Below are 23,818 nucleotides of genomic sequence, written 5' to 3'. Positions count from 1 at the left end.
TAGAGGGGAGATAGACATCTGTGTAGCTAGAGTGAAGCAGCAATGTGCATGCCCAGAGGCAGAAACTGGGGAACTTTTATAATGAAACTTTGGCACTGAGTGAATTTAGGCACCTAAAGGGTTAGGTGGCAACCAGAAAGGAGTTTTGTGGATTGTAGTGAACTCTACAAATGGGAGTTAGGCGCCTAAATCTGGTTTAGGCTCCTAAGTACCTTTGTGAATCTGGGCCTTAGTTTCTCTATTCCTGATCTGTAAAATGAGCATAATAGCACTTCCCTACCTCACAAGAGTGTTGGGGAAGTTAAATACAATAAAACTCATGAGATGCTCAGATACTTGGGCAATGGGGGCTGTCTTAACCATAAGGGTAGCCTAAAATTCCTCCTTGCCTGTAAGGGGTTAAGAAGCTCAAATAACCTGGTTGGCACCTGAACAAAGGAACCAATGGGGACAAAAGATACTTTCACATTGGGGGGTGGGAGGCTTTGTTTTGGGTTCTTTGTTTCTGTGTTCGTTCGCTCTTGGGACATCAATCCATGTCCTCCAAACCATTCTGAACCAGTCTCTCATATTACAGAAGTTGTTAGTACAGCCAGGCAAGGCGTATTAGTTTATCTTTGTTTTCTCAACTTGTAAATTTTCCCTTTGCTGGAGGGAGGTTTATCCGTGTTTTGTTGTAACTTTGAAACTAAGTCTAGAAGGGGTTCCTCTGTGTTTTGTGCATCTTTTGTTACCCTGTAAAGTTATCTTCCAAACTGATTTTAAGGAGGGGATTTTTACCTTTTCTTTTTTTTTTAAATAAAATTCTTCTTTTAAGAATGGATTGATTTTTTTTCAGTGTCCAAAGATCCAAGGATTTGGGTCTGTGTTCACTTTGTACCAATTGGTTAGGATATTATTCTCAAGCCTCCCCAGGAAAGGGGGTGTTAGGGCTTAGGGGGATATTTTGTGGGAACAGGAACTCCAAGTGGAACTTTCCCTGATTCTTTGTCTAAATCACTTGGTGGTGACAGCATACTGTTCAAGGTGGACTTTGTGCTTTGGGAAAGTTTAAGCTAAGCTGGTAAAAATAAGCTTAGGGGGTCTTGCCTGTGGGTCCCCACACCTGTACCCCAAAGTTGAGAGTGGGGAAGGAACCCTGACATGGTGGCAGAGCGGTGGGATCATTTGGAACCAGAGATAATTTTGAATCAGAAGCACAAACCTTAGGAATTCTTTTTTCTTCTTTTAGCTGCTTGGGGAAAGCAGGAGCTGAGAACAGCTGGAGGTTTTTTTTCCTTTTCTCTTTCTTTGCCTGGAGGAAAAGGTGTTAGGGTTTTTTTTTTTAAACAAAGGTGTTAGCTACAGCCAGGAAATTCACAAGCAGGTTTTTTTTTCTTTTTAGTTCTTGGGTAAGCTAGGCAAGCAGAAGCTAGGATGTCAAAAAACAAGGTCCAACAGAAACTAGAATTAGCTAAATTTGAAGCTGAAGAGAGACAAAAAGAACATGACAGACAGATAGCCTTAAAACGCTTGGAGTTGGAAGCAGAGGAGAGGAAAGAGGCGAAATGCTTGGAGGCAGAGGCAGAGAAGCACCGCTTGGAGATGGAGTTAATAGCACTTCCCTACCTCACAAGGGTGTTGGGGAAGATAAATACAATAAAACTCATGAGATGCTCAGATACTCAGGCAATAGGGGCCATATAAGTACCTAAGTGAGAGAGAGAGTAGACCAGGAAAAGGGAACGACATGTGCAATGCACATTTGTTTTAATAAAAGAATTATATTTCTTAGGAACTATTGCTCATCAATTTCAACATACAGCAGATAAAAAAACTGGGCACATTGTTTTAATTTGCTTCACAATATCATCACAACGTTAAGATCAAGTAAATATGCATCTTGGCAATATGAATATACTTTCCTTGTGGTCTTCCGAAAGTATGCACATAAGCAGGATTCACAAAATCACATTAGGGACTTATAAATTCAAGACCATTTGGTCTATAATATACATTAATTGAGGGGATCTCTTATTGACAGGTTGAGTTTCTGTGCTGTCTCTGACTAAGGAATTGTTAATAACTACATGTACTAGGAAGGAAAAAGGCATATTGTAATGATACAAAGTTATACAGTATTTAACTATGACAGGTTTCAGAGTAACAGCCGTGTTACATAGTATTTAACTATGATGGACAACACTGTAGAGAACAGTTTTCAGAATGGAGAGAGGTAAATAGTGGTGTCCCTCAGGGATCTGTACCTGGGCCCAGTCCTATTTAACATATTCATAAACAATCTGGAAAATGGGGTAAACACTGAGGTGGAAAAATTTGCAGATGATACAAAACTACTCAAGATAGTTAAGTCCCAGGCAGACTGTGAAGAGCTACAAAAGGATCTCACAAAACTGGGTGACTGGGCAACAAAATGGCAGATGAAATTTAATGTTGATAAATGCAAAGTAATGCACGTTGGAAAACATAACCTAACTATACATATACAATGATGGGGTCTAAATTAGCTGTTACCACTCAAGAAAGAGATCTTGGAGTCATTGTGGATAGTTCTCTGAAATCATCCACTCAAAGTGCAGTGGCAGTCCAAAAAGCAAACAAAAATGTTTCAGAGTAACAGCCGTGTTAGTCTGTATTCGCAAAAAGAAATGGAGTACTTGTGGCACCTTAGAGACTAACCAATTTATTTGAGCATGAGCTTTCGTGAGCTACAGCTCACTTCATCAGATGCATACTGTGGAAACTGCAGCAGACTTTATATATACACAGAGAATATGAAACAATACCTCCTCCCACCCCACTGTCCTGCTGGTAATAGCTTATCTAAAGTAATCGTCAGGTTAGGCCATTTCCAGCACAAATCCAGGTTTTCTCACCCTCCACCCCCCCACACAAATTCACTCTCCTGCTGGTGATAGCCCATCCAAAGTGACAACTCTTTACACAATGTGCATGATAATGAAGTTAGGCCATTTCCTGCACAAATCCAGGTTCTCTCACTCCCTCACCCCCCTCCAAAAACCCACCCCCATACACACACAGACTCACTCTCCTGCTGGTAATAGCTCATCCAAACTGACCACTCTCCAAGTTTAAATCCAAGTTAAACCAGAACATCTGGGGGGGGGGGGGGGCGGTAGGAAAAAACAAGAGGAAATAGGCTACCTTGCATAATGACTTAGCCACTCCCAGTCTCTATTTAAGCCTAAATTAATAGTATCCAATTTGCAAATGAATTCCAATTCAGCAGTTTCTCGCTGGAGTCTGGATTTGAAGTTTTTTTGTTTTAAGATAGCGACCTTCATGTCTGTGATTGCGTGACCAGAGAGATTGAAGTGTTCTCCGACTGGTTTATGAATGTTATAATTCTTGACATCTGATTTGTGTCCATTTATTCTTTTACGTAGAGACTGTCCAGTTTGACCAATGTACATGGCAGAGGGGCATTGCTGGCACATGATGGCATAAATCACATTGGTGGATGTGCAGGTGAACGAGCCTCTGATAGTGTGGCTGATGTTATTAGGCCCTGTGATGGTGTCCCCTGAATAGATATGTGGGCACAATTGGCAACGGGCTTTGTTGCAAGGATAAGTTCCTGGGTTAGTGGTTCTGTTGTGTGGTATGTGGTTGTTGGTGAGTATTTGCTTCAGGTTGCGGGGCTGTCTGTAGGCAAGGACTGGCCTGTCTCCCAAGATTTGTGAGAGTGTTGGGTCATCCTTTAGGATAGGTTGTAGATCCTTAATAATGCGTTGGAGGGGTTTTAGTTGGGGGCTGAAGGTGACGGCTAGTGGCGTTCTATTATTTTCTTTGTTAGGCCTGTCCTGTAGTAGGTAACTTCTGGGAACTCTTCTGGCTCTATCAATCTGTTTCTTTACTTCCGCAGGTGGGTACTGTAGTTGTAAGAAAGCTTGACAGAGATCTTGTAGGTGTTTGTCTCTGTCTGAGGGGTTGGAGCAAATGCGGTTGTATCGCAGAGCTTGGCTGTAGACGATGGATCGTGTGGTGTGGTCAGGGTGAAAGCTGGAGGCATGCAGGTAGGAATAGCGGTCAGTAGGTTTCCGGTATAGGGTGGTGTTTATGTGACCATTGTTTATTAGCACTGTAGTGTCCAGGAAGTGGATCTCTTGTGTGGACTGGACCAGGCTGAGGTTGATGGTGGGATGGAAATTGTTGAAATCATGGTGGAATTCCTCAAGGGCTTCTTTTCCATGGGTCCAGATGATGAAGATGTCATCAATATAGCGCAAGTAGAGTAGGGGCTTTAGGGGACGAGAGCTGAGAAAGCGTTGTTCTAAATCAGCCATAAAAATGTTGGCATACTGTGGGGCCATGCGGGTACCCATAGCAGTGCCGCTGATCTGAAGGTATACATTGTCCCCAAATGTGAAATAGTTATGGGTAAGGACAAAGTCACAAAGTTCAGCCACCAGGTTAGCCGTGACATTATCGGGGATAGTGTTCCTGACGGCTTGTAGTCCATCTTTGTGTGGAATGTTGGTGTAGAGGGCTTCTACATCCATAGTGGCCAGGATGGTGTTATCAGGAAGATCACCGATGGATTGAAGTTTCCTCAGGAAGTCAGTGGTGTCTCGAAGGTAGCTGGGAGTGCTGGTAGCGTAGGGCCTGAGGAGGGAGTCTACATAGCCAGACAATCCTGCTGTCAGGGTGCCAATGCCTGAAATGATGGGGCGCCCAGGAGTTCCAGGTTTATGGATCTTGGGTAGTAGATAGAATATCCCAGGTCGGGGTTCCAGGGGTGTGTCTGTGCGGATTTGATCTTGTGCTTTTTCAGGAAGTTTCTTGAGCATATGCTGTAGTTGCTTTTGGTAACCCTCAGTGGGATCAGAGGGTAATGGCTTGTAGAAACTCGTGTTGGAGAGCTGCCGAGCAGCCTCTTGTTCATATTCCGACCTATTCATGATGACAACAGCACCTCCTTTGTCAGCCTTTTTGAATATGATGTCAGAGTTGTTTCTGAGGCTGTGGATGGCATTGCGTTCCGCATGGCTGAGGTTATGGGGCAAGTGATGCTGCTTTTCCACAATTTCAGCCCGTGCACGTCGGCGGAAGCACTCTATGTAGAAGTCCAGTCTGCTGTTTCGACTTTCAGGAGGAGTCCACCTAGAATCCTTCTTTCTGTAGTGTTGGTAGGGAGACCTCTGTGGATTAGTATGTTGTTCAGAGGTATTTTGGAAATATTCCTTGAGTCGGAGACGTCGAAAATAGGATTCTAGGTCACCACAGAACTGTATCATGTTCATGGGGGTGGAGGGGCAGAAGGAGAGGCCCCGAGATAGAACAGCTGCTTCTGCTGGGCTGAGAGTATAGTTGGATAGGTTAACAATATTGCTAGGTGGGTTGAGGGAACCATTGCTGTGGCCCCTTGTAGCATGTAGTAGTTTAGAAAGTTTAGTGTCCTTTTTCTTTTGTAGAGAAGCAAAGTGTGCGTTGTAAATGGCTTGTCTAGTTTTAGTAAAATCCAGCCACGAGGAAGTTTGTGTGGAAGGTTGGTTTTTTATGAGAGTATCCATTTTTGAGAGCTCATTCTTAATCTTTCCCTGTTTGCTGTAGAGGATGTTGATCAGGTGATTCCGCAGTTTCTTTGAGAGCGTGTGGCACAAGCTGTCAGCATAGTCTGTGTGGTATGTAGATTGTAATGGATTTTTTACCTTCAGTCCTTTTGGTACGATGTCCATCTGTTTGCATTTGGAAAGGAAGATGATGTCTGTCTGTATCTGTGCAAGTTTTTTCATGCAGTTGATAGATTTCCACTCCATACGGCTAAATGCAGTGCCTTGCATAATGACAGGTTTCAGAGTAACAGCCGTGTTAGTCTGTATTCGCAAAAAGAAATGGAGTACTTGTGGCACCTTAGAGACTAACCAATTTATTTGAGCATGAGCTTTCGTGAGCTACAGCTCACTTCATCAGATGCATACTGTGGAAACTGCAGCAGACTTTATATATACACAGAGAATATGAAACAATACCTCCTCCCACCCCACTGTCCTGCTGGTAATAGCTTATCTAAAGTAATCGTCAGGTTAGGCCATTTCCAGCACAAATCCAGGTTTTCTCACCCTCCACCCCCCCACACAAATTCACTCTCCTGCTGGTGATAGCCCATCCAAAGTGACAACTCTTTACACAATGTGCATGATAATGAAGTTAGGCCATTTCCTGCACAAATCCAGGTTCTCTCACTCCCTCACCCCCCTCCAAAAACCCACCCCCATACACACACAGACTCACTCTCCTGCTGGTAATAGCTCGTCCAAACTGACCACTCTCCAAGTTTAAATCCAAGTTAAACCAGAACATCTGGGGGGGGGGTAGGAAAAAACAAGAGGAAATAGGCTACCTTGCATAATGACTTAGCCACTCCCAGTCTCTATTTAAGCCTAAATTAATAGTATCCAATTTGCAAATGAATTCCAATTCAGCAGTTTCTCGCTGGAGTCTGGATTTGAAGTTTTTTTGTTTTAAGATAGCGACCTTCATGTCTGTGATTGCGTGACCAGAGAGATTGAAGTGTTCTCCGACTGGTTTATGAATGTTATAATTCTTGACATCTGATTTGTGTCCATTTATTCTTTTACGTAGAGACTGTCCAGTTTGACCAATGTACATGGCAGAGGGGCATTGGGGATGACCCAACACTCTCACAAATCTTGGGAGACAGGCCAGTCCTTGCCTACAGACAGCCCCGCAACCTGAAGCAAATACTCACCAACAACCACATACCACACAACAGAACCACTAACCCAGGAACTTATCCTTGCAACAAAGCCCGTTGCCAATTGTGCCCATAATATCTATTCAGGGGACACCATCACAGGGCCTAATAACATCAGCCACACTATCAGAGGCTCGTTCACCTGCACATCCACCAATGTGATTTATGCCATCATGTGCCAGCAATGCCCCTCTGCCATGTACATTGGTCAAACTGGACAGTCTCTACGTAAAAGAATAAATGGACACAAATCAGATGTCAAGAATTATAACATTCATAAACCAGTCGGAGAACACTTCAATCTCTCTGGTCACGCAATCACAGACATGAAGGTCGCTATCTTAAAACAAAGAAACTTCAAATCCAGACTCCAGCGAGAAACTGCTGAATTGGAATTCATTTGCAAATTGGATACTATTAATTTAGGCTTAAATAGAGACTGGGAGTGGCTAAGTCATTATGCAAGGTAGCCTATTTCCTCTTGTTTTTTCCTACCCCCCCCCCAGATGTTCTGGTTTAACTTGGTTTTAAACTTGGAGAGTGGTCAGTTTGGATGAGCTATTACCAGCAGGAGAGTGAGTCTGTGTGTGTATGGGGGTGGGTTTTTGGAGGGGGGTGAGGGAGTGAGAGAACCTGGATTTGTGCAGGAAATGGCCTAACTTCATTATCATGCACATTGTGTAAAGAGTTGTCACTTTGGATGGGCTATCACCAGCAGGAGAGTGAATTTGTGTGGGGGGGTGGAGGGTGAGAAAACCTGGATTTGTGCTGGAAATGGCCTAACCTGACGATTACTTTAGATAAGCTATTACCAGCAGGACAGTGGGGTGGGAGGAGGTATTGTTTCATATTCTCTGTGTATATATAAAGTCTGCTGCAGTTTCCACAGTATGCATCTGATGAAGTGAGCTGTAGCTCACGAAAGCTCATGCTCAAATAAATTGGTTAGTCTCTAAGGTGCCACAAGTACTCCATTTCTTTTAACAAAAATGTTGGGAATCATCAAGAAAGGGATAGATAATAAGACAGAAAATATCATATTGCCTCTATATAAATCCATGGCACGCCCACATCTTGAATACTGCGTGCGGATGTGGTCGCCCCATCTCAAAAAAAGATATATTGGAATTGGAAAAGGTTCAGAAAAAGGCAACAAAAATTATTAGGGGTATAGAATTAGCTTTCGTATGAGGAGAGATTAAGAAGACTGGGACTTTTCATCTTGGAAAAGAGGTGACTGAGGGGGGATATGATAGAAGTCTACAAAATCATGAGTGGTATAGAGAAAGTAAATAAGGAAATGTTATTTACTCCTTCTCATAATACAAGAACAAGGGGCCACCAAATGAAATTAATAGGTAGCAGGTTTAAAACAAACACCAGAAAATATTTTTTCACACAACACACTATCAACCTCTGGAACTCCTTGCCAGAGGGTGTTGTGAAGGCCAATACTATAACAGGGTTCAAAAGGAGCTAGACAGATTCATGGAAGATAGGTCTATCAATGGCTATTCACCAGGATGGGCAGGAATGGTGTTCCTAGCCTCTGTTTGCCAGAAGCTGGGATTGGGTGACAGGGCATGCATCACTTGATGATAACCTGTCTGTTCATTCCCTTTGGGGCACCTGCCATTGGTTACTGTCAGAGGACAGGATACTGGGCTTGATGGACCTTTGGTCTGACCCAGTATGGCCGTTCTTATGAGAAATTGTTACCATGATAGCTGTGCTGACCGAAGTCTGAGCTCCAAAAATCTGCTTTGGCTAAGTTCTGCTCTGATTTATAAACCATACAACTCCAGTTACTTCATTGGGGTGATCAGTGTGTACGTCGAGGCAGAATTTGGCCCATAATCCCTTGATCAGCAGAAAGGTTCTTTGTCAACATTTGAAATGAACCAGAGAAGTAGTCAGAGGCAGCATAAACAGGGCTATAAACTTTAAAGTGATCACTCACATCTGGACTGTCCCTACTGAATCTAGAGCCTCACTTCAAATCAGTTCATTAGAAAAAACCTCCTGGTTCCCTGGTAAAGTTATTACATAATAGGGCTGATTAGATTCAGATTTATAAACTCAAGCCGGGATTGTTTCAGATACCGAGGTCAGACGTGAATTTAACAGAGGCAAATCTTACGACTGGAAAAATAGCTGCCTCCCACTCCACCAATAATAATCAGCTCTCACAGTTTAAACAAGATTGATCCAGCACTAAGAAAAGCAGCTTTCCCCTAATAGTACATAGATGGAGGGGCCTTTCATGCTTATGTTGCTGATTTATGCATGTGGAACTCAGGCAGGTTTGTTGTGGTGACTGAGATAGAGTGAAAGCAAAATAAGGGACGAACAGGAAGCTTGAACCTTGCTGGACATAAAGGAAGCATCATACTCTAGAAGCCAGTGAAATATTTTTTTAAATAAGAAACCAATTTAATATAAGACAGAGATTCAATAAAACACACTGTGACAAAGTTCCTCCTCTGCCTTGGTGGGTCCTGCGCTTATGGGCAGATTTGCTCGCCTCAGAGGTTCACAGCAGCCCTCAGTTTGGCCACTTTTGCTAGTGGCTCAAACCTGCTGTTCACTCAGCTAACCTCATCGCTGGCCAGCATGGGGAAAAGGAAGGAGAACAATCCCCGCAGTCTCTGCTGATCCACTTAGTGAGTCGGGGACAGGCCAGGGACCTTTCCCTCTGGTGGTACCCACAGTCCAGGTCAACTCCTCTTATATCCAACAGGGGGGAGGGGGAACCTGGGCCTGCTCTCTACTCTGGGTTCCAGCCCAGGGCCCTGTGGATCACAGCTGTCTACTGTGTTTCTTGTAACAGCTGTGTGACAGCTACAACTCCCTGGGCTACTTCCCCATGGCCTCCTCCCAACACCTTCTTTATCCTCACCACAGGACCTTCCTCCTGATGCCAGATAGCATTTGTACTCCTCAGACCTCCAGCAGCACACCCTCTCACTCTCAGCTCCTTGCACACCCCTCACTGACTGAAGTGAGGTCCTTTTTAAACCACTTGCCCTGATTAGCCTGCCTGTCTTAATTGATTCTAGCAGCTGCTTAATTGGCTCCAGATGTCCTAATTAGCCTGCCTGCTTTAATTGGTTCCAGCAAGTTCCTGATTGTTCTGGAACCGCCCCTGTTACCTTACCCAGGGAAAAGAGACTTGCTTAATCTGGGGCTAATATAGCTGCCTTCTATCACTCTCCTGTAGCCATCTGGGCCGACCCTGCCACAACACTCAAATACACTAAAAATATTATTATTGTTTGCTGTTTGAGTTGCAGTAGTGTTCAGGGGCCCCAGTCTATTACAACAGTCCCTGAAAGCTACTCTAACTGGACTGGGAGCCAAACTGCCCTACACCAACTATGGAAATCATAAGCATGCAGATGTGGTGTAAGCCTTCACATGGCCTGCGCACATCCAACCATGTCTACATTTGAAGGGCAGGGCCTCTGTACTGATTAGGAAGTTTCTTAGTTCTTTTATGTGAACACATTATGCATAGTTTCTGTTTTTAAAGCTGGGAAATGATTTTTATATATTTAAAATTTATATTTTCCATGCCCTGTGCCACATTTCCACTACCTTTTCTGGAATACAGCATCTCTTTTAGGAAGTAACCTTTCCTGTTTGGATTTCTAGGATCACAGTGACAGCGATGTGTAACATGGACTTCAGTCGATTTCCCCTGGACTCACAGACTTGTTCTCTGGAGCTGGAAAGCTGTAAGTTGTATAGATGTTCTTAGCTGCAAGTCCCCCTTAGCTGACTGTACACATTGGTAGGTTATACATACTTCAGAATAAAGAAAAATAATATTTTAGGCCCTGAGTCAAAGCCTGTTGAAGTCAATGAGTGTCTTTCCACTGAGTCAATGGGCTTTGGATCAGGTCCTTATTTGTGAAGGGAGGGAGCGTGTGTGTGTATGTGAGAGAGAGAGAGAGAGAGCGCGTTTGTAGTAGATGACACAAATTAAAAACAACAAAAGTCAAACTTGGGTCTTACTCCATGGGCTGGTGACTATTACGACATACTGGCTTGGAGGGAAAACTCAGAATTCCTGTTGTGTTGGTTGGCTCTGTTTGGGAGATGATGTTTGAAACCATCATGGAGGACAATTGCTGCTCTTTTCAATTTCAATTTCAATTTATGTACCTTTCATCCCCAAAGACTCTAACGTGCTTTACAAATGATAGGCCGGAGCCTGCAAGTACTAAAGTACATGAGCAGTCCCACTGAGTTCAACTTGGGTAATTCAGTTCAACTTAATGGGACTCACCAGGGGCATGAAGTTGCTTTCATGCTTAAGTGCTGGATTCACAAAGAAACTTTTAGGTACCTAGAAAATCACTGGGATTTACAAACCTGGGTTAGGCACATAGGCTCCTTATTCACTGGTGGGTAGAGCACTCATCTCTAGAGGTGGGAGACACAAGATCCAGTCCCTCCAGAGTGCAACGGGTGAGACTGAGGGAACCCCACATCAAAATATCCCATAGCCCAGTGCTTAGAGCATTCACCTTAGAGGTGATGACAGATCCCTGTTCAAATCCTGTCGCTTCCTCAGGTGGAGGGGGGACTTGAACCAGGGAACTTCCACATTCCAGGTGCGTGTCCTATCCCCTGGATAGGGTGACCATCTTTTCCTCTGCTGAATGCAGGACACCTGATGAAATTACTCATATTCAAGCGAGTTCAACAGCAATCCAACAGAACTATGCAGTACAAACGTCCAAGTTGACTGAGTGCCCGTTAAAAAGAAATACTGCATAGTTGGATTCTTTTTATTTACATTCTTATCTTTAAGGCTTTAGGGTTCACAAGGGAGAGGTCACACACACACACACACACACACACTCTCCCGTACACCTCTCTCACACGGAGGGGTGATCGACCAACCAACCTGACCATCCCTGCCCAGCGCTCTCTGCCCTCCATGCCTGGCTGGGCCCCTGGGATGGACCCGCCTCTCCTGGCACATGGTGCTGCGTCTTCCCGAGGCAACAGGTGTGTGGGGTTGCGGCATGCAGGGTCACATACTCATCCCCCATCCCAGTTTCTGCCAGGGTTCACACCAGAATGTGGCCAGCAGCAGCCTTTCGGCCTTGTGTGGGAGGGAAGGGACAGAAGCTGCTTCCAGACGCAGAGGGGATGGGGGAAAGGGATGACCTGGCCCCTGTCTTTGCAGAGCTAATCTCTTCTTCTCTCACCCTCTCATGGCTGGAAGCAGCTTGTCCTGCCTGCACAGTGTTGAAAGGCAGCTAACACTTCGAGGCTGCTGCTGGCCAATGGCATAACCCAGCTGCCTCCTGTCCCCACCGGCTACAGTGCGGGCAGGAAGGGGTTGAGCCCTAAGGATGCATTGTGCACCAGGGCCCAGGGAACCTGACTGCAGGGGCTTCAGCGAACTGGTCAGAGAGGTGGCTCAGCAGGGGAGGGTGCCTAGGGGACAGAGCAGCCCCACACTCTCTGGGGGCAAGACCCAGGGCTGGGGGCAGGGGTGTGTGAAGAGGGTGCTAAGCCCCTGCCCTGGAGGCTGCTGTGGAGCCTGCAGGTTTGGGCCATGAACAAGCGGGAAATTGCTTCTCCCCTCTCCCCCCACCCACCACTCCAGAGTTTAGCTGAGGGGCAGAGAGGCTTCCCCATGCCAGCGCTGGGTGGGGCTTTGGCACATGGAGAGCTCGCCTCCTCCTGGCGAGCACCCTGAGCCGGAGGGTCTTGGGCTTTCCCAGGACCCCAGCCCAGCCAGAGGCAGTGGGGAAGGGAGGGAGCCTGCTGGCCAGGCTGCTGCTGAGCTGAGTGCTCTGACCAGAAGCTTAATTTCCGCACAGCCCTGGGAGTGGGACACGTCCCACTGGTGGGGATATGGAGGAGCAATGGGGTTCCGGGGGGCAAAGGGACAAAGCAGGAAGAGGACAGTGAGAGGGGGAGCACGTAAAGGGCTGATGGGTGGGAAACAGGGGTGACATGTAACTGGCTGTTGCCTGGTGTCTGTCCTCACTCATCAGCCACCGCAACTCTCAGCGCACAGCCAGTGCCAGCTGGAAATGGGATGGGGTGGGGGCAGGGCCCTGTTGGCCGAGAGCCGGCATACAGCGAGGGCTGTGCTGATGGATCAGCTGGCCCTGCGTGCTGCAGCTTTGCCCTGCCACCCGCCTTGCACACCCACCCCCATCGTCGGCCACTGGACCCCTTCCCCCCCACTCACCATTGGTGGGAGGGTGGCTGATGAGCAGGGATCTGGCCAGCAGCAGGACCTGTCAGTACTGATGTGGGGAGGAGGGATAGAAAATACAGGACAATTTGCCTGTTTTTAAGAAAAAGTCAGGACACCTGCAGGAGGGCTTAAATTACGGGACTGTCCCTTTAAAAACAGGATGTCTGGTCACCCTACCGTTGAACTAAAAAGTTATGAGGGAAATCCTCTTTCTCCTCCTTCGGTGTTTTGTGTAAGCCTGTCTATATGGGCCTCATTGGGTAAGTCTGAGCAAGTTAGGCAAAGGAAAGCCTGTCTTCTCTAGATTCATGCGTCGCTCTGGGGCTGAGGCATCTGGACATCTGGCGTGGGGCTGCAGCGCACATGTGCAAAGGCAGAAACATAAGTGTTGAAGGAACTTTTACTGGAAAAATTTAGGCACTGAGCAATTTTAGTTGAATTTGTGAATCCCACTGGGGCCTGATTCTGGGATCGAGGCACCTAAAGTGGCAATTAAGTGCCTGAATCCTTTTTGTAAATCCAGCCCTAAATGTCTTAAACAACAGTGTTTCCACTGCTATCCTCAGGAGATTATTCATCAGTCTCCCAAGACCAGTTACCTAATTGTTCTGATGTTTCTCCAGATATTTAGCCTCAATTTTCCTTTGCTAAATTTCATCCCTTTCTTCCCTCATTATGCTCATATATCGCACTAAATAATTCCTCTCTCTCTTTTGTGTTTATACCCTTCAAATATTTGTTGACTTGTTACCTATGGTGATACCTCTCACCTTCAATTACATCTTTCAAATAAGATTTTAGATGGCTGTCTCTCACTTTCCCCCTAAATTTGGCCAGATTAATCATAATTACTTCCTATAAACTTTCCTCATAAACCCATCTTTTCAGCCCCTTAATCAATTCTGGTGTTCGTCTCTGAATCTTCACTAATTCGTCTACATTTTTCTGGTAGTGTGGTGATCAGAAATGTACCATTCTAGTTATACACCAGTGCTGTATAAAGGCGGACATGGACCATGATGTGATGTCTTTTGTTTGGCTTTTTGTGCTGCTACATTACATCATAGGGCAAGATCCTTATTTAATCTACTGTCCATTAAAAACCCTATTTATTTGGCATTACTGCATTCCAAAGATGTATCTGTGTTTCAGGTTATTTTCTGCAGATACATTCATCTGCATTTTTTCCAAACACAATTCAATGTTATTTTCCACCCATACTTCCAACCTCCTTAGTACCTTTTGCATTATTAGTCTGTCCTCACTAGTATTTGTGATATTCCCTAATTCAGAGCCTGATCCTGCACCAGAGTCCATGAAACATGGACCCTTGCACCAAGCAGATCACAATGCAGGACTGTGGCCTTAGAATCATTTGTGAATCTCACTAATATGTTCCTTATCCACACATAGTAACTTTTAATACTGACTGTTTACGTGAAATATCCTAAAGCCAAGTCACATTGTGTCTTTTTTTCTTTTCTTTTTTTCTGAAGATGCTTACACTGATGAAGATCTGATGCTTTACTGGAAAAATGGGAATGAATCCCTGAAAACCGATGAGAAGATTTCCTTGTCTCAGTTTTTGATACAAAAGTTTCATACTACTTCCAGACTTGCTTTCTACAGTAGCACTGGTATCATTCTTCTTAAAATGGTTTTATTATTCTTTTGCCATATATTTATAGTTCAATTTCAAACATTTGCCAGGTGAAATTTAAATGAAATTTTTGTTAGAAGTACTTGAGTAATAGTCCTTGTCTCTTTCCCTTTGCCCTTGTCATCTTTGGGATTATAGATCATTATAGTCTATGTGCTGTGAACGATCTGAAGAATATAGAATCCCCCCACCCTGTATATATTCACAATTATAGGTTGTCTACTCTTCTAAAGTAAATATATGATTTTCTGAAAGATGTAGCAGCTCTGTATGTGTCATTAAAATGCTCTTCATGACACTTTTTCCCCTTCCCAACAGGATGGTACAATAGACTATACATAAATTTCACTTTACACCGCCACATCTTCTTCTTCTTGCTCCAAACCTATTTCCCTGCCACTCTAATGGTCATGCTATCGTGGGTGTCCTTCTGGATTGATCGCAGAGCTGTACCTGCTAGAGTGTCACTAGGTGAGGGCAATTAACATCAACCATGAGTGTGGCAAAACCTTTGAATCTGGAAGAGTAGGGGGAGGGGGAATTCTCTGTTTCATTTGTTAAATATGCTAGGAAAATACATGTGTATTTTATCTGATAATTAAAGTAGTCTAAGGCCTGTGCTTTGTCTTATGTTCTTCATTGTTGAATTGATTCTTCATGATTGATAAATCTTCTAGATCTGAATTTAAATCAGGGCAGAAGATGGAACTGTATTTTAAAAAGAGATGGAAGCACAGAAAAGAGATTCCAGTGTTTGTGAACTAGTGAATCAAGATTTCTAATTATAGACCCAACCTAGCAGTCCTGAAATGGGCTTTAAAATAAATGAGAGTTTTGTCTAATTCAGGACTGTTGGAATTTCTTTTGTTTAAAAAACAAAAAAAGAAACAGATGTGCTCAGTTATTAATGTCTAGGTCAGAGAGAGACTGAGATGTAATGAAAAGTCTAGTGTATCTCTCTGAATATGAGTGCATATGACTTCTTATAAATACAGAGTAAAAATAGCATGTTACTCCCACAGTTTGTGATACTTATAGAGCTACACACTGTAACAAGCATCTGAAAAAAGCAGCAGAGTCTGCTCAAGTGACAGAACTTCACTAGTTTGGAAAGACCTGATTAAAGTCACACAAATGCTCTTTGGCTCTGACACTCAATTGTTAAGCGGCTATTGCAAACTGGTGAAAATTAGGGAAAGTATTTTACTTTTATCACCACAGAGTACCTGCTTAACTGTAAAATGTATACTATGGATACAGTGGATGCCATTAAAAACTTTTCAATTACCTTAGCTAAGGTGAGCACATGATGACTTTTCTGTCACATCATGTCATGCAAGACATTTCCACACTCACACACAAGATTTAACATAAATGGCTTTCACCTTTTGAGACAATGATTCCAGTCAAGTCCACTTCAGCAGTGACCAAAAGTCTTTGGTCATTGACTGCTGTTTGGTGAACTGTGTAAAACAAATTGATGCTCTCAGTGAACCAAGAGTCCTTATCATCACTGGCACACTGGATGATAGCTAAAGCAGAAAAAAAATGACTAAATGGCAATCTAATGAGTGGTCCCTGTAGGTTAGGGCTGAAGCATCACTTCCTAATTAAACACTAGAGAGTTAAAGAGAATCACAAGGGAAGTGGTGGCTGCTCCATTACATTTAAAAATTTGACTAGACAGAGTGCTCAGGAACGCAGTGTAGGGGAAAATCCTGCATTGTGAGGCAGCTAGACAAGATGACCTAATAAATCATTTCTAGAGGCTATGAATGGTGCTGAGTATAGTACCGTATTTTGAGACAAAACTAATTAATAGTAGATGCCTTCTGAACTATATTTGGCATATGAAGTACATTTTTGTGGGGATTTTTCCAGGGATAACCACAGTGCTGACCATGTCAACAATCATCACTGGTGTAAACGCCTCCATGCCTCGAGTTTCCTACATCAAAGCTGTGGACATTTACCTCTGGGTCAGTTTTGTGTTCGTCTTTCTCTCAGTGTTGGAATATGCAGCAGTGAACTACCTTACCACAGTGCAAGAACGGAAGGAAAGGAAGTTGCGAGAGAAGGTGAGAGACAATCTTTTTAGATGTGACGTGCTTTATATTGGGTGTTTTGGGAAAAGGAATGGGAAAACTCTGACATTCATGGTGTGTGATTAATTTGTCTACAATGCTGAAGCTGACACTGAAGTACTGACACCACAAAAACAGGAGTTGATCTCTTTGGTGATGATGATTATACAAAAGGAAGAGAGAACAAAACAAAGATCAGAACTGGGGATGTTTGCAACCTGGGACTTTGGCAGAGACCATATGTGGAGAGTAAGAGGGGGGAAATCCAGAGTGATATTTCCCTGTGGTCGCCACAATTTATTTTTAAAGTTACAGCTAATGGATTATTCTGAGTGAATTAAAGACCTCTAACTCACAATCAGGTACATTTTAAAAATTGGGTTCAATAAAGGTAATAGTAGAATTGTTCTTTGGCACAAAACACACTTAAGTAACAAACAGTCTTTATATTTATTCTTTTAATGTGCCATGAAAGGCCGTAGTGCTAAGCGAATCATTTTTATGCTTTTCACTCATGCTGTTGGGTAATTTAAAAGAATCTTTTAAAAAAAATGTACCTGTTTCACTGAAAGCCCATTTAATGGCTGAATACCTTTTCTGTACTTCCTTTCCCATGGTTGGTATCCCAAGGAGTTTGTGTGTAAATATTAGCTGTCTCTTCTCTAATCAGTCTGTTCCTCAGTCCTGAATCTTCAAGATCTGTCATGAGCCTCCTTCACCTCATGCTCCTCTGCCACAGTTCCTTGGCCTTCAATAAGCTTTCCTCCTTTGGCCCAGTTATGAAGTCTGAGGTCTCACTCTCTATTTTCCATCCCTCCAGCTGTCCCTTTGATTCCATCATTTCCCAGTTACACAAACATGCTAATAGTATCCCTCAACTGTCTCTCCATTTACCATTCCACCTCCCTGACACTGCTAAGGTAATTGAAGAAGCTGCTCACTACTACTGCCTTTTCTCTCTTTTGCCTCACTCTCGGTTCACTCCAATCTGGTTTCCATCCTCTCCATTGAAACTGCTGTCATCAAGGTATCCCATGATCTCTTCTTGACCGAGTCTAATGTATTCTGCTCCATTCTTATTCTCCATAAGCCCGCTGCAACCTTCAGTACTACAGTCTCTCTAATACCTCTCTGCAACCCCACAATACACTGCCTCCTCCTTAATATCCTCTCCACCTTTGGCTTTTGAGAACCTATACTTTCTTGGTGGCTCTCCTGCTCTTTACAGGAGTTCCACAGGACTCAATTTGTGGTGCGCTTCTCTTCTTCTACATCTTGTCACTGCATGGCTTCATCCACTCATACAACTTCCGCTATCATTTCTGTGCTGATAATTCACAAATCTGCCTTTCAGCCTGCCCTGATGTCCAGGCCTACATATCTTAGTGTTTCTGCAACATGCCTTGGACAGTGCATTGCCAGATCACACACAACATTGCTGAAACTGAACATTTATTTGTTCTCCTAAACCTCCTTTCCTTCGCCATTGCCATTCACCAAATCACCATCCTTCTGGACAATGATTGAGGCTTTCAACCTCAGGTCATTTTTGACTCCTACTTCTCCCTAAATCATGCCGCTTCTTCCTTCCCATTTAAAAAAGACGACCTTTCTGTCTGTGCCCTGGTTATCTCCCACCTTGATTACTGAGGCAATCCTCTCTCTGATGTATCTTCAATCTGTCCAAGATGCAGCTGCAAAAGTTATCTTGCTTGACTAATGGTTGTACAATTACGTTACTTTTGAATCCCTCCACCAGTTCCCTCTGTAGCAAGTTTAAACATCATCACTTTGTGCCTCCTCCCATTCTACACTCTATGTATAGAATAACCTCCAAATCCTGACATGCCAATCCAATGCTCCTCCCTCTTTCAAATCCCCCCTAGAATCTCATTGTTTCCATGACAAATGCTTATTCATGTCTAATGATTTCTCCCCTCCAACATTGTTTAGAGGAGAAGAGAGTGAATACAGGGAAACTATTCACACACACACAAAGCTTCACTTAAGCCTGCCAACTCCTTCGGGTATTCCAGTGCATCTTGTTGTATCTGTGCTTCTCTATTAGACTATAAGATCCGCAGAACATAGACTCTTTCTGTCCTGTCTAAACTCTGAACACATCAGTGCTTAGCAAATAATAATAATTCAGCCTTGATAAATTCTACTGACCCAGAGCAGGTCATTTTTATGGCAAGTAAAATATCATTAGTTTTTTCGTTATCTGTCACCATGGTAAAAAGAGGATGAGTAGGTTTTTGTGCCTGTGCTGGTAAGTTTTCAGGACAGCTCAGTGATGGCACAACTTGTCATTTGCGTCACAAATTTTCTTTCAATTGCTGATATCCCTCCACTGAATTGTATCACCATGCAATAAAGGAAGCAGGCTGAAAAGGCTGATTATACAAATCAAGAGCTTTTTATTTACCCTCAGATACAAGGCAATAATAATCATTAAGGATCATCAAGGAAACTGTGTGTTTGTTATCTCTAATGGGGTTATAGGGAAGTATGGCTTAGTGTCTGAGTGGAGTGAGGGCTCTTTAAGAGACACAAGAGACTATTATCTCTCACTGGAATAAATGTTGACCTCTTTAGCTAATGCCATTCAGCTGTGAAAGTCCCAGGGAATCCAAATTTGGATTTTTGCACTCCCCAGAAATGGACTGTGGTAGTATGGTGGCCTGAAGTCATTCAGCACGTCTCTTCCCTATATTTGTGTGTGCACATGTGTACATGGGAATACATCAGGGATGGATTAAGACTACATTGGGACCAGAACCATCTCAACTTTGGGCTTGCTCTCTCCTCCCACTATCTTCCTAGACACCTGGCAGTGTACACAATACCTATTAAATAAATCAGAGTCATTCAGCTCCTAGTCATTGTCTGTGACCTTCCCTCAGGCCAAATCATACTCTAACCTGGGGACTAAGAGTCACCTGGGTCCAACAGTATTTCTCTTCCTCTTGGGTCCTGCAGCAATTGGCCTGTAGCAACCTGGTGCTTACTATTGCATCCTGGATTGGTCAACGAATGGGCCTGATGCTAAAGATCCTGATTTAGGAGATTAAGGAATATAATGTGGCTGCTCATAGAGAGACAAAAATAAAATTACATTTAAAAGATCAAAGATCATGGGTTCCACCTGTACTTACATTTTATACTTAGCTTGAAGGCAAGTGTGTTATAAACACAGTTTAAATTGGGTTGTAGCCAAACAGAGTTCTAAAAAAAAATCCCATCACTGATGGGAACAAGCTATTTAGAACAACTGTGTTGTAGCCTAGGTCTGAAGAATACCACAGTTCTTGTAACAGTACTTGAGCCCATGTGCATTGACCAGCGACATCATTTTGCTACAACTGGAACTGAGACAATAGACTCTTTTTTCAGTTTATGAATTGTCTGTGAGCAGTTTGTTTTGTTGTCCAAAATTATTTGCCAAATTGTTTACTTTGTCAGTGAGTTCATGAGCACTGTGCTTATGAGTATTTGGTATTTAGAATTCGAGATGCATTAGCTGTTTTGATTAAACCAGTGGGATGAGTTTCACCCCAGATATTTTTCCTGTTCTCCGGCTGGATATGTGTAAGCTTTAGAATCAGGTTTCCAGAGGGAATACTTACATTTATGACATCAAAACTTACTTTCTGTCAGTATTTTTCTCATCTTTGCTTAAAATGCTGTTTCCACAAACATTATTGCCTCTTGCGCTATAATATCCATAGAAACTGAACATGAAAAGGAATGCAAAAGCAGTCAGAGGGAACTGAATTAACTGGGAAAAACTCCTGGTCAGGTTTTATTTCAATCAAACCAATTTCCCATCCCTAATTAGCACATAGGATTTCAGAAACAAACCCGGACCCAATATAAAGTTGCAACCAGTATGGCTAGTCAGCAACTTTTCGTGTCAGAAAACTTAAGCTTTAATAGAGAACCATATCACAGCTGAACTATAATGTGCAGCTCCAGTGTTTACAAGCTGTCCATAAAAAGAAAGCTCTCATCTTTGCCTCCACTATTTTCGTTCAGTGTTTGACTATTGTTTGCTTGTTCGTTTCTTTCTCAGTTTCCATGTACATGTGGAATACCTAATACAAAAATGATGATGCTGGATGGAACCTACAGTGAATCTGATGCCAACAGCCTGGCAGGATACACAAGAAGCCAGATAGTGATTGAGGAAGAAAAACAGGACAAGATGGTGGTTCATTTGGCCATGAGCAATGAATCTAATTCATCGAGAAAGAGAGGGCTGAAAGGCCATGTTGGCTTGCGCATCATCCAGAACACCCACGCGATTGATAAATACTCAAGAATAATATTCCCAGGCACCTATATATTTTTTAACTTGATATACTGGTCTGTCTTTTGCTAGACATACCGAGGCAGAAGCCCTTCACAGGACTGTGTGGATGTTTTTTTTAAAAAGTTCAGTTTGGCTGCTAAGCTAGAAAAACAGTTCGACTAGTGTACCTGTGGAGCATAAAGCACTGGATATGTCCTGCAACGGGCACATTCGTCCAAGGCTTCCCAGAGAATTTGGTGTGTCAATTACTCTGTACACCAAATCCCCATCTCCCCTCTGCTCTCTTGGTTTGCCCAACAGCTACTGTATATATATACTGGACAATACTGATAGTGCCTGATGTGCACTGGGGCCCAGATCCTCAAAGGGATTTAGGTGCCAATTCCCATTTATTTCAATCGGAGTTAGGTTCCTAAATACCTCTGGAAATCTAAGCCAGGGCAACTACCACAAAAGAATCACCCAGCTGCCGCTGCTGGATTAAAGTGTGAGTTCCAATGGCTGTGCTGAGGGGCCTGAAATAGACAACTGTTAGACTGCTTAATAAGAACTCAGCTTTGAAAGCTCTACATGAAAACAGAGCTCACTTTAGACCATTTTTTTTCTTTTTCCTTTGCTTATAAACAAATGGCATCTTTTTAGGATCTACTTTCATCAAGCCATCAGACAAAATCCTGCAGTCCTTACACAAACCTCCCATTACATAAGTGGAATTGCTGCCTGGGTGAGAGCTGCAGAATTCACTCTACCAAGTCTATGCAATTAGTTTGTTTTGAATTAAAAATGAGGAGGAATGGTAAAGTAAAGCCAAGAAATCCCATCCCACCCCCCCAAAGTTGGGCAGCATGAGCGCTGGAGCTTATTTGCAATGACAACTTGGAAGTTTAAATAAGCCTGTTCACTCCTTACAAACGGGCCTTGGCGTGCAGTAAAGCAACCGTGAGTGCTTTCCCCTCTAACGGAGGTGGAAGGTAACCAACTGGAGCCTTTGATTAGTGTACAGGAATGGGGAGTTTATCCAGGAATGGCTAGCTCTTTTTGCTTCATCTCTTCATAGCTAGGGCCCTACCAAACCTACAGCCATGAAAAACTCATCATGGACCGTGAAATCTGGTCTCTCTCCATGAAATCTTGTCTTTTGTTTGCTTCTACCCTATACTATGCAGATTTCACGGGGGAGACCAGAGTTTCTCAAATTGGGGGTCCTGACCCAAAAGGGAGTTGTAGGGGCTTTGCAAGGTTATTTTAGGGGAGTCATACTATTGCCACCCTTACTGCTGTGCTGCCTTCAGAGCTGGGTGGCCAGAGAGCAATGGCTGTTGGCTAAGTGCCCAGCTCCGAAGGCAGCACCCTGCCAGCAGCAGTGCAGAAGTAAGGGTGGCAACACCATATCATGCTGTCCTTCTTTCTGTGCTGCAGCTGGCGGCGGCTCTGCCTTCAGAGCTGGGCTCCCAGCCAGCAGCTGCTGCTCTCCAGGTAGCCAGCTCTGAAGGCAGCACCGCCACCAGCAGCAGCATAGAAGTAAGGGTAGCAGTACCATAACCACCCCCCAACACACGCTCCTTTTCGGGTCAGGACCCCTACAATTACAACACCGTGAAATTTCAGGTTTAAATAGCTGAAATCATGAAATTTATGATTTTTAAAATCCTATGACCGTGAAATTGACCAAAATGGACCATGAATTTGGTAGGGCCCTATTCATAGCTCAATGCAGAGAACAGTGTAGGGAGAGGCCTGGCACCTCTCCAGGAACTCAAAGGCTGCCTTTATTTCTAACAGAAAAATGCAGCCCACAGAGAAAATACTTCCCAGCATGCAGTGCTTTCTCTCCAACAGAGCAGCTATACTCTATAGCTGCCCTATTGTTTAGGCCTTTTGGATCAAGAGGGAAGTTACATTCTGGAACTTGTTGTCTCTACGGGTGCACCTCCATTTTAAAGATAAATGTGGCCATAAGTAGCATGGTAGAACTTCAATGAGCTGGACTCTGGTAACTGGTATAAAAGTCTAAATTATTCTTTAGTATCTGCTCAAGAGAACAGTAGCATACTTCTGCAAATGGCATTCCATGCTTCACAGACAGTGTTGTCTCCTCTTCCTTTTCTAGTAACGCTGACAGGAAGATACAGAATTTTGTACAAAATTGCAACAGGTCACATTTAATCTTTCCTTACTTCTTAAGGAAAATGCCGAAGCATGTTGAGCTGTGGAAGTGATGTCATTAATCAGAGCATCTGGATGCCAAGTTGGTGCATACCAGGGTGGTCAGACCTGAACTCAGATCATTGTGTGCTGAAGTTGGAAGATCACTCAACAATATGATTAAACTATACAGCTGACTAGAATGTCGACAGAGAGGATGCAAATAATATAGATAATGTACAGAGCATTAAGTCTCTTGCAATAGCCTACACATACCAAATGAAACAGCAATCCCACTTCAAGAAAAAAATCCCTACATACTTATTGTGCTTTTACATTTTCAGTTTACAATAGCAGTTTTGACTTTTCTGCAGGGATTTAGTGATTGGCTGGAGTAAACTCTTCCTAGCCTATCATCAATCCCTAGAATTTATCCTGTGCCTCAATTATTGTTGCTTAAATTGCAACACATTTCAATGTTAGATTTAGTCTAAATGAAAGTGATTAAAGAAACAAACTAAGAAATATATTCCCCCTTCATTGCACATGTATGTAAGTAATGAGAGATTAGTGTTGTCATAAAGGAGAAAATATATCCCTAAAATCCCTAGCTAAAACAGAACAGAAGTCAAAAAATGGACCAATA

General features: G+C 43.4%; 1 protein-coding gene across 1 annotated transcript in view; it reads left to right on the top strand.

Moving 5' to 3' along the window:
* The window catches only part of LOC144262044 (gamma-aminobutyric acid receptor subunit rho-2), a 65,749-nt gene extending 44,653 nt beyond the window's left edge, over positions 1-21,096 (top strand). Inside the window, exons 5-9 of the mRNA XM_077811672.1 lie at positions 10,394-10,476; positions 14,465-14,605; positions 14,947-15,099; positions 16,510-16,706; positions 20,788-21,096. Of these exons, the coding sequence (XP_077667798.1) occupies positions 10,394-10,476; positions 14,465-14,605; positions 14,947-15,099; positions 16,510-16,706; positions 20,788-21,096 (883 nt within the window). The remainder of the gene's footprint in view (positions 1-10,393; positions 10,477-14,464; positions 14,606-14,946; positions 15,100-16,509; positions 16,707-20,787) is intronic.
* The last annotated feature ends 2,722 nt before the right edge of the window (positions 21,097-23,818 follow it).

Source organism: Eretmochelys imbricata, chromosome 3 (assembly GCF_965152235.1).
Source record: "Eretmochelys imbricata isolate rEreImb1 chromosome 3, rEreImb1.hap1, whole genome shotgun sequence".
In the NCBI taxonomy this organism is placed as follows: Eukaryota; Metazoa; Chordata; order Testudines; family Cheloniidae; genus Eretmochelys; species Eretmochelys imbricata.
Note: the sequence above shows the minus strand (reverse complement) of the source record. Positions and strands in the feature narration are given on the sequence as shown.